The following is a 13,961-nucleotide window of genomic DNA, read 5'->3' as shown; positions in this document are numbered from 1 at the left end:
CTGCTGAAACTAAATGAACTGAACACAAGCAAACTAATGTGCAACAATGGCCATTCTTTAAAGTGAATTTAATTTGAACATTTTGAACCTAGTACTACCAACACAAAAAATATCAAACTTTCATTGCACGATTAGATACTCAGGATCCATGTCACAACAAAGGATAATTTTAATTTTAAAATTAAAAATAATTTCATCTCTTTGTCATAAGAATACAGAAGTATAACTTCACAAATTATTTTATTTAAAAATTACATATTTTTACATTAGCATGTGTTCTATTTCAGTCACAGCTTAAAGAAGCATACAAAGCCAAGAGGTTACCAGCCCTCATACACTCAACATGATTTGTTTTTATTCTTCCGTCCCAACACTCCCTCCCCTGATACTGGGGGTAACTAGGACGTGTCAGAATTGGTGGCATAACATTTCTCGAGCGAACAGCCAGCTGGATCGAGACTTGTTGCTGCTCTCGACAGCGTGCGGAAGACATCACCGATAACTGTCGATAAAGAGCACAGCCATTCAATGCGAAGAAGGCCTCTGCTTGAGTCATGTCATTTCTTTTGACAAGGAAGAAACAATAAGAAGCTAACAGCTGTATTTCAAATTTTTTCCATCATGCCTTTCATAGCTGGAACAAAAAGGCTACAAGTCAACTTTGGGGCCTAGGTTAAGGGGGATGGCCTGTAGCTCAGTCCTCATGCACAGAAATTCTCCACACACGCACATTATGGTGATGCACGCAACATTCAGCAACCACCACGAAAAGGCGCTCGGAAAGTGGGCGTTGTAGTACCAGCAGGCTAGAAGGTGGAAGAAGTGGGCAGTACAGGTGAAATCGAGACACTGCTTTGTCCTCTGAACGATAAACCACAGCCCAAGAGCACTGCAACATCAAAACATTAATTAAATTTACAATGTTCAAGAAAACAGGTTTAGAGAGCGAGATTCAAGTAGGACAGCATTTCAGGTAAATTTACTGATTAGGCTGAATAATAATAACAACAACAATACCACCACCTCCTTAGCGACTATACTGCAGATCTACCAAATTAATGCCATTCAGGCTAGTCAGATGGCTCAAATCCATTTCTAGCAAGACATAGGGTTTAAAATGCAGTATATATCCTGTGGTAAAAGCTAAATATTTTTTTACATTCATTTATCTCTGTCTCATACTTAGCTTTGACAATGTGAAAGTGAGTGACGTAAGTGTTGTCTTAATTCGGTCAGAAGGCCAGCGCCTTAACCGTCTGAGCCACTTTGCCGGGCTGAGTGGCTCAGACGGTTAAGGCGCTGGCCTTCTGACCCCAACTTGGCAGGTTCGATCCTGGCTCAGTCTGGTGGTATTTGGAGGTGCTCAAATACGTCAGCCTCGTGTCGGTAGATTTACTGGCACGTAAAAGAACTCCTGCAGGACTAAATTCCGGCACCTCGGCGTCTCCAAAAACCGTAAGAGTAGTTAGTGGGACGTAAAACAAATAACATTATTATTGTCTTAATTCACTTCTCATATTTCAACTAAGAAATCTTTATATATAACACATCTCATTCTTCAATATACATTTTGATGATAACCACAGGAAGTAATTCTGTATCAATGTCGATATATGCTATATATAGTAAATATATTAAGTTTCAGACTGAGAAACTGAAAAATGTGACAGCATGTATTAGTCCTTCACTTTCCTATTTTAAAACTTTCAATTGCTTTTAACCCTTCCCTGGCCAAATTATTTAAGAAACAAATTTTCGGGAATTAACATGTTGGGTGCCACGTGACGCCACATGGTGTCACGCTGGTCTTCAAATTTGAGATGGCTGCACACAGGTCTTGAAATCAGAGTTGGCGTAATGCCATATGGCGGCATAGCAGAGTTTCGGGCGATGTGCTGTAGAAAATCAGCTGTGACATCTATGCGCGTAAAATTGGTACTATGTGAAGTGTGAACTACAGGGTCTATTCCAGCTATGTATTGCTACTATGTGCCACCATATGGCACCACAGTATTCTTCCAAAATCACTGATTGGCCAGTGATCATTCTCACTAGTGAAAGTGCCCCAGGCATTGTTTTTTCTTCATTTACATGCGAATTATCATTCGGTTTGTATAGTTGTGCAAAAATATAAAGAAACGGAAGATATTGGTTATTTCCTTGGTAGAAATGGTAAGTGACTTACCAAGAAGAGAATTAGTGAATTAGATATTTGTGAATTACATATGGATTCTGATGGAGAGAAAGATGTAAGTGCTGATGACAGTGAATATAACACAGTTGACAATGCTAGTGACGATGAGTGCACTGACAGCCTGATGGATGTATAGAGTGATGTGGAAGACAGTGGCGATACTGATAGTGAAATTATAAACGTGAGGAACTTCATCTTATTTGCCCGTATTGAACTGAGATCACAATTAAAATAAAAATCTTTAAGGTTCCACCTTGTTCAATACAAATACACTGTTGTTAGATGACTTTTACAACATATATTTTATTGCAGTACCAGTTTCGGCGCTCTATTAAGGCACCATCATCAGCTGCGTAATAAGTAGAGAAACTTGAAGATATAACAATACAAAACAACATACTGATATACTTAACTCCTTAATGTCTATCTAATGGTAAGTTTAAAACTCTAAGTTACAAGCAAGATAACCCTTGTGAGTCGAAATTGTAAAATCTCATCTCTAAGTGATGATTTGTCTTCAAGATTCTGTGATGGCTATTATTTTTTACATTAGTAAAAATCAAGTTCAACAATATTCCTAAAATTGTGAAATTAAAGCTGAATCAAGTCCTAAAATGTTCAAATGTTCATTTCACAGATGCATTAGTGGCCATGTGTTGGATAAAAACTCGTCGTATTCATTAAATTGCCAGACTGTGCCGTCTTCCGATGTTTGTTGATATGTGGAAGCTTAGTTCTTATGTTGTATTTCTAGTGGTTGGAACTGATTATTTGCCCTAATGTTATTAAGCGGGCATAGCCTCTCAGTTCAATAACCCTCAACGGCTATGTACTTTGCGCGGCGTCTGCAGCACAGCTTCCACATATCAACAAACATCGGAAGACGGCACAGTCTGGGAATTTAATGAATGTGACAAGTTTTTATCCAACACATGGCCATTAATGCATCTGTGAAATGAACATTTTAACATTTTAGGACTTGATTCAGCTTTAATTTCACGATTTTAGGAATGTTGTTGAACTTGATTTTTACGAATGTAAAAAATAATAGCCATCACAGAATCTTGAGGACAAATCATCACTTAGTGATGAGATTTTACAATTTCGACTCACAAGGGTTATCTTGCTTGTAACTTAGAGTTTTAAACTTACCATTAGATAAAAATTTAAATGGATCTTGCATTGAAAGGTAGTGCATTTGAAGGTGGATTTGAAAGTAATATTGTTATATTATGATAATATGATTTTAGACATTAAGGAGTTAAGTATATCAGTATGTTGTTTTGTATTGTTATATCTTCAAGTTTCTCTACTTATTACGTAGCTGATGATGGTGCCTTAATAGAGCGCCGAAACTAGTACTGCAATAAAATATATGTTGTAAAAGTCATCTAACAACAGTGTATTTGTATTGAACAAGGTGGAACCTTAAAGATTTTTATTTTAATAGTGACATTATAGGCGGGAACGATGCTAGTGCAAATGGTGCGCACAATCATGTGAACAATGATGACTGAGGTCCTTGTCTAGGGACACAGAAAGATATTCCATTTACAAACCAGGAGCATCTAAATCTTCAAATTGATACTCCTTCAACCACAGGAGCACGCACATCAAGAATTTTGAATCGGTCTAAAACTAACCTTAAAAAAAAAAAATAAGGAGCAAACCGATGGCCACATGACCCTTTTAGTCGCCTTCTGCAACAGGCAGCAATTACGTGTGGATGTATTCAACCCTTCCCATCCACAGATGGTACCAAACCACAATCCGTGTCTGCGCCTAGGTCACCCCTTACGACAGGCAGGGTATACCGGGGGTGTAGTTTTCACCTGCGTCCCCCACCCACAGGGGGTAACAATATGTAATGTAATATGAGGACTTGTTTTGGATTTCAGCAGATTTTCATAAATATTGTGTTAGTTTGAATTATCACATAAATTTGACATATTTGAAATTTGTGTTGTACATTCCATACAAAGGATCGTAAAATTCTGTGACACCGTATGGCATCACGCTATATTTTATGCTTAGTAAAAACTTATGTGTAATGACACCATATGGTATCACGCTATATTTTATGCTTAGTAAACATTTATGTGTAATGTGACACCATAAGGCGCCACACAAGACCTTGGTGGTATGATGAGATAAAGTTTACTAAGTAGGCCTACATCACATTAATATATCCCAAGATTATATAAACAGCCTACAAGATGTATACTTGCTGTGGCACCAGCAGAATACTATTGAAATTCATGTCTGGCACCAGTGGAATAGTGTGCTACAATCGGCTTGGCACTCAACATGTTAAACATGTTTTTGTAGTGATGGAATGTCAAGAAATGAGAGGCTATATTTAAAAAAAATTTCAAACACTCGAACTGTGAAAAAAAAATGTGGGAACTATATATCCCTATGGCTATCAGTATGCCTAACTGACACAAATGTGGGAACTATACGTCCCAATAACCAAATGCTAGCACACACAAATCAAGACATAGAATGTGAATATATGCATTCATCTTATACCACACAGAAGTATAAATAATTGACACTGCATACAGCTGAAACCATCATTTCAGGTAGAATAAGAGGTGTACAAAACGAAAGCCAAACGAATAATACATCCACAATTATATATTGGAAAGGTAATCTGAATACATTTATTTGTCATGAAACAAGCTACTAATGCATTACATTTTACTTTTCATGGAATTTCTGGAACTCTGTAACATAATAAAATGAAATAAAATAAAATAACAAAAGAATACTGGAAATGAAAAATCACGGCAAGATGAAGAACTTATGTTCCTGTGTTTCACCTTTACACATATCGTATTTATTTACCCATACTGAAACAAAAAAGCTCAATCTATGTCTGAAGCACTACAGAATAATTATCATTAGTTCAGCCCGTGGACCACTATTCACACAGACGTGTAGCGACTGTCGTTTGTTTCCTCGCTCGCTCTGCAGCAGTGCTCAGTGCTTGGAATTGTTCCCCGTTCTTGCCGTGCAGGTGGTTAGGATTAGGATAGGATCTGGACAAGACGATTGGTCTGGATGGTTAGGATTCTTGCCGTGGACAAGACCATTGGTCTGGACAGTTAGAAGCCGCAAAGTGGCCTTAGGTCCCTAGTTTCGTATACGGTTAGGATAAGATCTAGACAAGACGACTGGTCTGGATAGTTAGGATTCCTGCCATGGACAAGACCATTGGTCTGGACAGTTAGGATTCTTGCCGTGGACAAGACCATTGGTCTTGAATGTTAGAAGCCGCGAAGCGGCTTTAGGCCCCTAGTTTCGTATAAGGTTAGGATAGGATCTAGACAAGATGATTGGTCTGGACGGTTAGGATTTTTGCCGTGGATAAGACCGTTGGTCTGGACGGTTAGAAGGCGCGAAGCAGCCTTGGGCCCCTAAGTTTCGCATAGGTTAGGATAGGATCTAGACATGACGATTGGTGTGGACGGTTAGGATTTTTGCTGTGGAGAAGAGTATTGGTCTGAACAGTTAGGATTCTTGCCGTGGACAAGACCATTGGTCTGGACGGTTAGAAGCTGCAAAGCGGCCTTAGGCCTCTGTTTTCTTCACATGTTACATTTACTTGCGCTTTTATTGTGCTGCAGTTGGTAACAGATTAGCGAAGGAGATCACGTGCCACTTTACATTGGCCAATAGCAATACAAGTAGCTACTTCAGAAATGACAATGGCGTGTAATAATCTTAATTAGGTTATAAAAGTAAATGTACTTCTTGGGGCGGGATGGTGGGTTCCTGGCCATCGCAATGAACACATCTCTCCTCTGAGACGTTCTCCAAGTAAGATTTCACTAATTCCACTTAGTACTTGTAACATTACAAATTACAGTGGTCCACGGGCTGAACTAATACCGAATAATTTATGATAACGTAAATTGCTTAGAATGACTAAGATCCATCTTTCTGGTGTAGAAAATCACTTCACTTCCCAAAATGCATGCTTCTGGCAGCCATTACACTACACACATGTAAACAAACACATCCACCAACCTACAAATATACCAGAGCAGAATTTTTTCTACATTTTCTGTTGTCCACACCAGATAGCAGCACAAATCAAATGTGGGAATCAGGTTACACAATGGCTCAATAGCAGAAAAATGTTGGTGGGAATTATATCACCCACTGACCAGGAGAGGGTTAATTTAAGTAACATCTCATAGTATAGGACCCACAGCTCACATTTCTGTATAATATTTGTCTCACTTAGCTAAAGTGCAAACAGCTGATGTAGAGATACTGATCTACAGTCATATGTAACCTTTACAAGAGAAATGACGTCCATCCAGCCATTCGTCAGCCATTCGATTCTCAGCCAAGCGCTCGTCACGAGCACATCACGGCGAGCCAAGCTTCCAAACCTCTACCTGCTTCGCCGCCAGCTCGCCACCACCGTCCGTCAAGCAATTGCCGGTCACTGCTGCCAGCCCAGGCCTACTGCCAAGTTCTCTGCGCGGTCCGTCTACTCTGATACACTCAAAGCGGACACCTCGCGGCCATCGCCACTCGCCCGTGCGCCATTGCCCAAGCCTCATCGCCAGCCAAGTTGTCGCGGTTCTCAGCGCGGTCCGTCCTTCTGGATATACTCCCAGTGGACTGTCTGCGGTCCCGCACATTACATCCAGTCAAGTCAACCAGGCCACACGTCCGACCAAGCTCCAGCCAGCCTGCCTTGTGCGGGCACACTCAGCATTCAAAGGGAAAAGAGCAAACTTGTCTTGCACTCGGTGTGGTGTCTGTTCGTGCCTTGTCTCGGCGCAACCCGACAAAACTACACCTGGTACGACTGGCCCCCCAAGTGCGCCCTCTCGACTCAGGTCCTCTTCGGAATTTGACCACTTGATTGCTGTTTCCTCCCCCATCCCTCACTGCCCTATCAGTCTCCCTGCTCCCTCCCCCCTATGTAATATGGATACCCCCGGTGGATTGAGTAGCTGGGCCCCATATTGTAATTTCAATACTCCCTTTAATGTTTCATTCTCCTCCGTCCCAGTTGGCAAGGACCACCCCTTCCTCGCTGTCTACTGCCCTGCAGACACCTAAAAACACTCACTCCACTCCCATAGAACTACAATAGCACTAGCTCTTCAAAATGTCACCAACCGCATCCACACCGTAGAAGAGGACGATGATTACGTTATATACATTGCTCCCACCAACCCCCATTTCTGCAGTCGCCTCTCCAGCCTACTTCAAACCACTGGCATTCCATTTATCGACTCCACACAACCCTCTTCTAATTCTTACTCTTAACTCATCCCCCCCACAAAGTAGAAGAAGAAGAAGAAGTACCTGTCAACAATGAAGACACCATTGACTCACACAAGTCTACTCCATCCAAGGAAAAAGGATACAACACTGCAGCTCCTGTAACCTGTGAAGACACCAGACTCAAAAAGAAGAAGAAGAAGAAGAAGCAGAAGCTATCCAAGATTCTGAAGAAACAAGTGATGCACATCGTTTTGAGCAGCCGTATCACTACACTTGGAACAATTCCATCTTTCTTATTTCCTCCAATTGTACATTCCTAATCGTACCACTCACTAATCCAGGTCCAGTACCTCTCACCTGGCAAGCAGTAATCCTGGCCATAGAACCCATTATACAAGAACATATTGCCATCATTGAAGAAACTCACAATAATCACCTGATCATTACTCCCAACCGCAACTGCTCAATACCCATCATTCTCAACAAACTTAGCTCAGTGGACATTCCCCGTCCAATCCTTATCTACCCAGTCACCACCTCTAAGAACCATGTACCCACTTCTACTGCTGATACTCAAACCATCCTCACTCACTCCAGAGAAAAAGAAATCCAGACTGCTCCACCCAAACTCCTGAGCAAAGAAGTTCAAACCATCTCCACCCTGTTTCCGCCGTTATCCCCCTCCACTCAAGACTCTCCCCCCTCCCCCCTCCAACACTTGACATGCCTATATCTAGTACCTCTAACCACCCAGATCTGATCAAGAACAAACCCAAATCCAAAACCCAAAAAGTAAACTCAAACCTGCTCCCAAGCCCTCACAACATCGAACCCACGTACCGTCAAATCCATCACTAGTAATCCAATGTTACAACTGTCTTAAACTGAACCATACCGCCGCCACCTGCAAGGATGCTGCACGATGTAACAGATGTGGAGGTCCACACCGCCTTGCCGACTGCACGGTCCCCAGAGAACAGCCCAAGTGTGCTAACTGCAACGCTAGCCACGCCGCCTCGTTCCCCGGCTGTCCTTACATCAAGAATGCAATTAAAACCCACTACAAACACTTCAAGCACATCAAATCCCATAAACCACTGCCCCCGCGCCTAAACCGTAACATTTCCCCACCCCCCGGCCTTAGCCTGCCCTCCAGCCCGCTCCCAAACTTAAATCTAGACCCCTCCTTCCTCCTGCAATTACTACTACAACTAATTGCTCTCCAAGCAACCCCTGTAACTCCAGCCATGCCTGCCAAGCAATTAATCATAAATTAAACCCACCATGAAACCATACCAAGTTATTTTCCCGACCAAGCTCTCTCAGTCCCTCCTTCCAACCCCCCCCCCCTTTCCAAGGTAGTTCTTCATTCCGATATGTCACTCAATTAAGCACAGTTAAGCAACACTGGTCATGGTCAGCACTTGGATGGGTGACCACTCACCCTCCTTTTGCTCTCCTACCAATCCCATTAAGACTTCCAAAATTTAAACCCATACCAACCCATTAAAACTTCCAAATTTATAAACCCCACTACCGGAAATTACGACTACCTGGGGCTTGCCCCTAGGCCATCTTTTTTGACCCTCCGGGGTCCAGGTCACATTCTGACCAATGCGATACATTACAACGGCACCACCACCAACCAAACCATTCTGTACAACAACTTACCGGTCGAAAGCAGCACTCAAGACCTTCGGGTCGTAGGGCTAAAATTGCACAAAGGATCCGGGCTCCCGCCCGCATATCCCTTGTGACGCGTGGTCTGTCTGTCGTCCATCCAGCATTCATTTCCCTTGTCCAGCTACTGGCGGTTTGGGATGTTTAGGGCACCTTTCCGTCCTCCTTTATCCAAACACCAATGTTCCTCCTTAACTGTGTTCTAATCCAGATTTCTTCTAATTATACTATTATTGATAATTTTCAGCCACCTTAGCCTGGGTTTCCCATCTTCTATCTGGGTTTCCATCATCCACTCTGGCAGCCTTCCTTCTTCCATCCTCTTAGCATGTCCATACCATCTAAGTTTATCCCTCTCCATACTGCCCTAAAGTTTTCACATTCCGATTTCCTTCCTGATGTCCTCATTTCTTACTCTGTCTTTTCTTGTCTTTCTTTATCATACTATCACACCAGGTTTCTCACACTCTGAGAGAATGCATTTCTCTGTTGAATCCTTTTCCTGATCTCCACATCCAGCCCTGCATCAATTCACTTCCGAAGTACCAGAAGCTTTCCCCTTTATTTTTATAATTCCCTTCCCTTTCTCTTCTAGTTAATTCCATTGTCTTACTCTTTTCCACACGGATTTTCAATATCTCCCTCAGTATGTCGAGCTGTCCTTGTACTTCCTCTCTGTTTTCTCCCCACACCATACCTTCACCTGCAAACAGCATTTCCTACAGCTCCCTGTCCCCATATTTTACCTTTGCCTCCTTCACAATTTCGTTCATAACCATTATGAATAACAGTGGTGACAACACACACACTTTTCATAGTCCAGTTTCATTCCAAAACCACTCTGTCCTCCCCACACATGTCTGCAGACTGCTGCAACAATTTTATACACTGCTTGCACATACTCTTATCGCTTGTTTTCCAAATTCTTTCTGTTGCATTACTTTCCTCACCTTTGCTCTGGGTACACTAGCAAGCCTTTTCTAAATCAAGGAATATCATCACCATATCTCTTCTGTATTACCATTTTTCCATCAAGTGACTCGTATGGAAAATGGGGTCTTGGTGTTGATCTTCTATTTCTAAAGCCATATTGCTCTTCTTGTAATTGTTCTTCCACCTTTCTTCTCATTCTCTTCTTCCAGTACTCTTTCAAGATTTTTGCTACTTGAGATGAGTGCGATTCTTCAATAATTACACAACCCAGCATTTTCTCTCCTTTTTTTTTTTTTTTTTTTTTTTTTTGCGGCAAGAGGTGTGATAGGTGATCTTAACTAATTTTGAGTTGCTGAACACGAATCCATTGTCCGTTTCTACATATCACATCACGTTTTCTCGCAATAGGTATATCAAAATAAGAGATAGACCTGAATATTGCACATAAAAAGTACTGAAAAATGTTCATAATTTTGGAAATATTTATAATATTTTGTATTACTATTTTAAATAGTTGAAAATTGTCTTGAATTATTATATACAATGTATAATTATTGAGTATAAAATTACAATGAAATTACATTTATTGCAATATAATACTGATTTACACAAAAACACATGAAGAAACAACACGGAGGCAATGAAAGCAATTTATGTTGACAATTAAACGTGATTTACAAGCAAACAATGCAACTTTTATTCAATATCTTTATGAATTCATAAATGTGAACAAAATAAACTTTAACAGTTCTAGATGTTCCCTTGGAATGAACACTTTGGCTGCCCAGCGTCTGACTGCATCAAGTTTGCCTTCTCTTTTCAAACACCAACAGTAGTCGGCCATCATTGGTTCATCCCACCTTCCCTGGTATCTTCTTTCTGCCTCCTTGATGTCCTGGTGGAATCTCTCTCCCATCTTTTCACTAACAGCCCCAAGATTTTCCAGAAAGTGATCGAGATGAGAATGAAGGAAGTGCAGTTTCAGACTCATTCTACACCCCAACTCTTTCATATCATCCAACATCGTTTTTACTATTGTTTCGTATTGTTCATCCTTTACATTTCCTTTTGTTATGACGTCTCTTATTAAATTCCATGCAGCAAGTTCCACGGCATTCATTGTCTGTTCAAAGTATCTTCTTTTTTTTTTAGTTGCTTTATGTCACACCGACACAGATAGGTCTTACGGCGACGATGGGATAGGAAAGGCCTAGGAGTTGGAAGGAAGCGGCCGTGGCCTTAATTAAGGTACAGCCCCAGCATTTGCCTGGTGTGAAAATGGGAAACCATGGAAAACTATCTTCAGGGCTGCCGACAGTGGTATTCGAACCCACTAGCTCCCGGATGCAAGCTCACAGCCGCGTGCCCCTGACCGCACGGCCAACTCGCCCGGTCTTTTCAAAGTTTCTGTCTTTCAAAAGCTTTCTAATTTGGGGTCCATTAAAAATGCCTTCCTTGACTTTTGCATCAGATAAATGTGGAAATTTGCTTGCAATGTACTTGAAACAGGGGCTACTTTTGTCCAAGACCTTAACAAACTGCTTCATGATTCCCAATTGGACGTTTAGTGGTGGCAGAATAATTTTTTGTGGGTCAACTAAGACAGCATTTGTAACATTTTTCACACCAGGTGTCAAAACTTGTCTCTTGGGCCAGAAAGGTATAGACCAGTGTTTGTCCCTAGCTCTGCTGTCCCATTCACATAAATAACAAGGGAATTTAGTGTAGCCTGCCTGCTTGTCCTAATAGAATACCACACACCTTCAAGTCACTACACACATCCCACCAGTGCTCATGATATTTGATTTTATCTAAAACAGTTAGCATTGTGATATAATTTTCTTTTAGTGAAACAGAATGTGCCACAGGAATCGAAGCTAGAATGTTTCCGTTATGAAGTAGTACAGCCTTTAAGCTCCTCTTAGAGGAATCCACAATCAATCTCCATTCTTCAGGATTGTAATCCATCCCTCCCTAGCTGTTCTATCAATCCTGGAATGTCACAGTAGTAGGTCAGATCATCTTCCTTCTTGAAATACTTCAACTCCTTATCTCTATGTCTATACCAAGAAAAGGTAGTTCCAGGCGCAAGAAGGGTTTTTTCTTTCAATCGTGACCCTAGAAGTTCACTTTTTTCCTTCGTGAGACCAAGGTCTCGTATCAAATCACTCAACTCTGACTGTTTAAACAATTGTGAACCTACTGCATCTGCGGCATGTGAAAAATCCATATCAACTTGCTCGTTATCAGAATTTGAGGAACCGTCAGAGTCAGGTAAACTGGTAGGAGGAGAAGGTATTGGAATTTCCGATCCATGAGGAATAGGTCTCATCGCCGACTTTAAATTCGGGTACACAATGCTGTCCTTGTTTCTCTTATTGAATCCTGCTACTTTACACAGGCAAAAGTAACGGTCCCTGGTATGGTCCTGGGGCTTGCACCAAACCATTCTTATCCCAAATGGAAGGGCCCTACGTTTCCCAATGCTCCACTTCATAGGTTTTCAAGGCACGTTTTACAAATTACGTGAGTAGATGATATAGATGTTGATTCCCATAGGGAATCTGAAATATTTGTCCTGAATGAACAAATTTATAATACCAATGTAAATGGTCCGTTATTGGACATTATAAATTTTCCAGCTAGCTCATTCTTGGTTGCCAGCGTTTCGCCCTCGTGTGCTAGGGTGGGCTCATCAGTTGGTACCTAGCACACCTACCAATACGCTGGCTAGTGCATACCGTGGAGGCCACTGCGTAGGCTAACTGGAGCCACCGGCAGTGCCAATGCACTAAGAGACTTTGTCTCATCACTAAAAATTGATGCCTGCTTGGCCATCAGATGATATAGATGTTGATTCCCATAGGGAATCTGAAATATTTGTCCTGAATGAGCAAATTTATAATACCAATGTAAATGGTCCGAAACGCTGGCAACCAAGAATGAGCTAGCTGGAAAATTTATAATGTCCAATAACGGACCATTTACATTGGTATTATAAATTTGCTCATTCAGGACAAATATTTCAGATTCCCTATGGGAATCAACATCTATATCATCTGATGGCCAAGCAGGCATCAATTTTTAGTGATGAGACAAAGTCTCTTAGTGCATTGGCACTGCCGGTGGCTCCAGTTAGCCTACGCAGTGGCCTCCACGGTATGCACTAGCCAGCGTATTGGTAGGTGTGCTAGGTACCAACTGATGAGCCCACCCTAGCACACGAGGGCGAAACGCTGGCAACCAAGAATGAGCTAGCTGGAAAATTTATAATGTCCAATAACGGACCATTTACATTGGTATTATAAATTTGCTCATTCAGGACAAATATTTCAGATTCCCTATGGGAATCAACATCTATATCATCTGATGGCCAAGCAGGCATCAATTTTTAGTGATGAGACAAAGTCTCTTAGTGCATTGGCACTGCCGGTGGCTCCAGTTAGCCTACGCAGTGGCCTCCACGGTATGCACTAGCCAGCGTATTGGTAGGTGTGCTAGGTACCAACTGATGAGCCCACCCTAGCACACGAGGGCGAAACGCTGGCAACCAAGAATGAGCTAGCTGGAAAATTTATAATGTCCAATAACGGACCATTTACATTGGTATTATAAATTTGCTCATTCAGGACAAATATTTCAGATTCCCTATGGGAATCAACATCTATATCATCTGATGGCCAAGCAGGCATCAATTTTTAGTGATGAGACAAAGTCTCTTAGTGCATTGGCACTGCCGGTGGCTCCAGTTAGCCTACGCAGTGGCCTCCACGGTATGCACTAGCCAGCGTATTGGTAGGTGTGCTAGGTACCAACTGATGAGCCCACCCTAGCACACGAGGGCGAAACGCTGGCAACCAAGAATGAGCTAGCTGGAAAATTTATAATGTCCAATAAC

General features: G+C 41.7%; 1 protein-coding gene across 1 annotated transcript in view; it reads right to left on the bottom strand.

The window, feature by feature from the left end:
- Positions 1-223: 223 nt before the first annotated feature.
- Positions 224-13,961, bottom strand: part of Sys1 (Sys1 golgi trafficking protein) — a 31,026-nt gene continuing 17,288 nt past the window's right edge. The window contains exon 3 of the mRNA XM_067150359.2: positions 224-889. Within this exon, the coding sequence (XP_067006460.1) occupies positions 649-889 (241 nt within the window). The 3' untranslated portion in view covers positions 224-648. The remainder of the gene's footprint in view (positions 890-13,961) is intronic.

This window comes from Anabrus simplex, chromosome 6 (assembly GCF_040414725.1).
Source record: "Anabrus simplex isolate iqAnaSimp1 chromosome 6, ASM4041472v1, whole genome shotgun sequence".
In the NCBI taxonomy this organism is placed as follows: domain Eukaryota; kingdom Metazoa; phylum Arthropoda; class Insecta; order Orthoptera; family Tettigoniidae; genus Anabrus; species Anabrus simplex.
The sequence above is the reverse complement of the archived record's forward strand: the minus strand, read 5'-3'. Positions and strand labels throughout refer to the sequence as shown.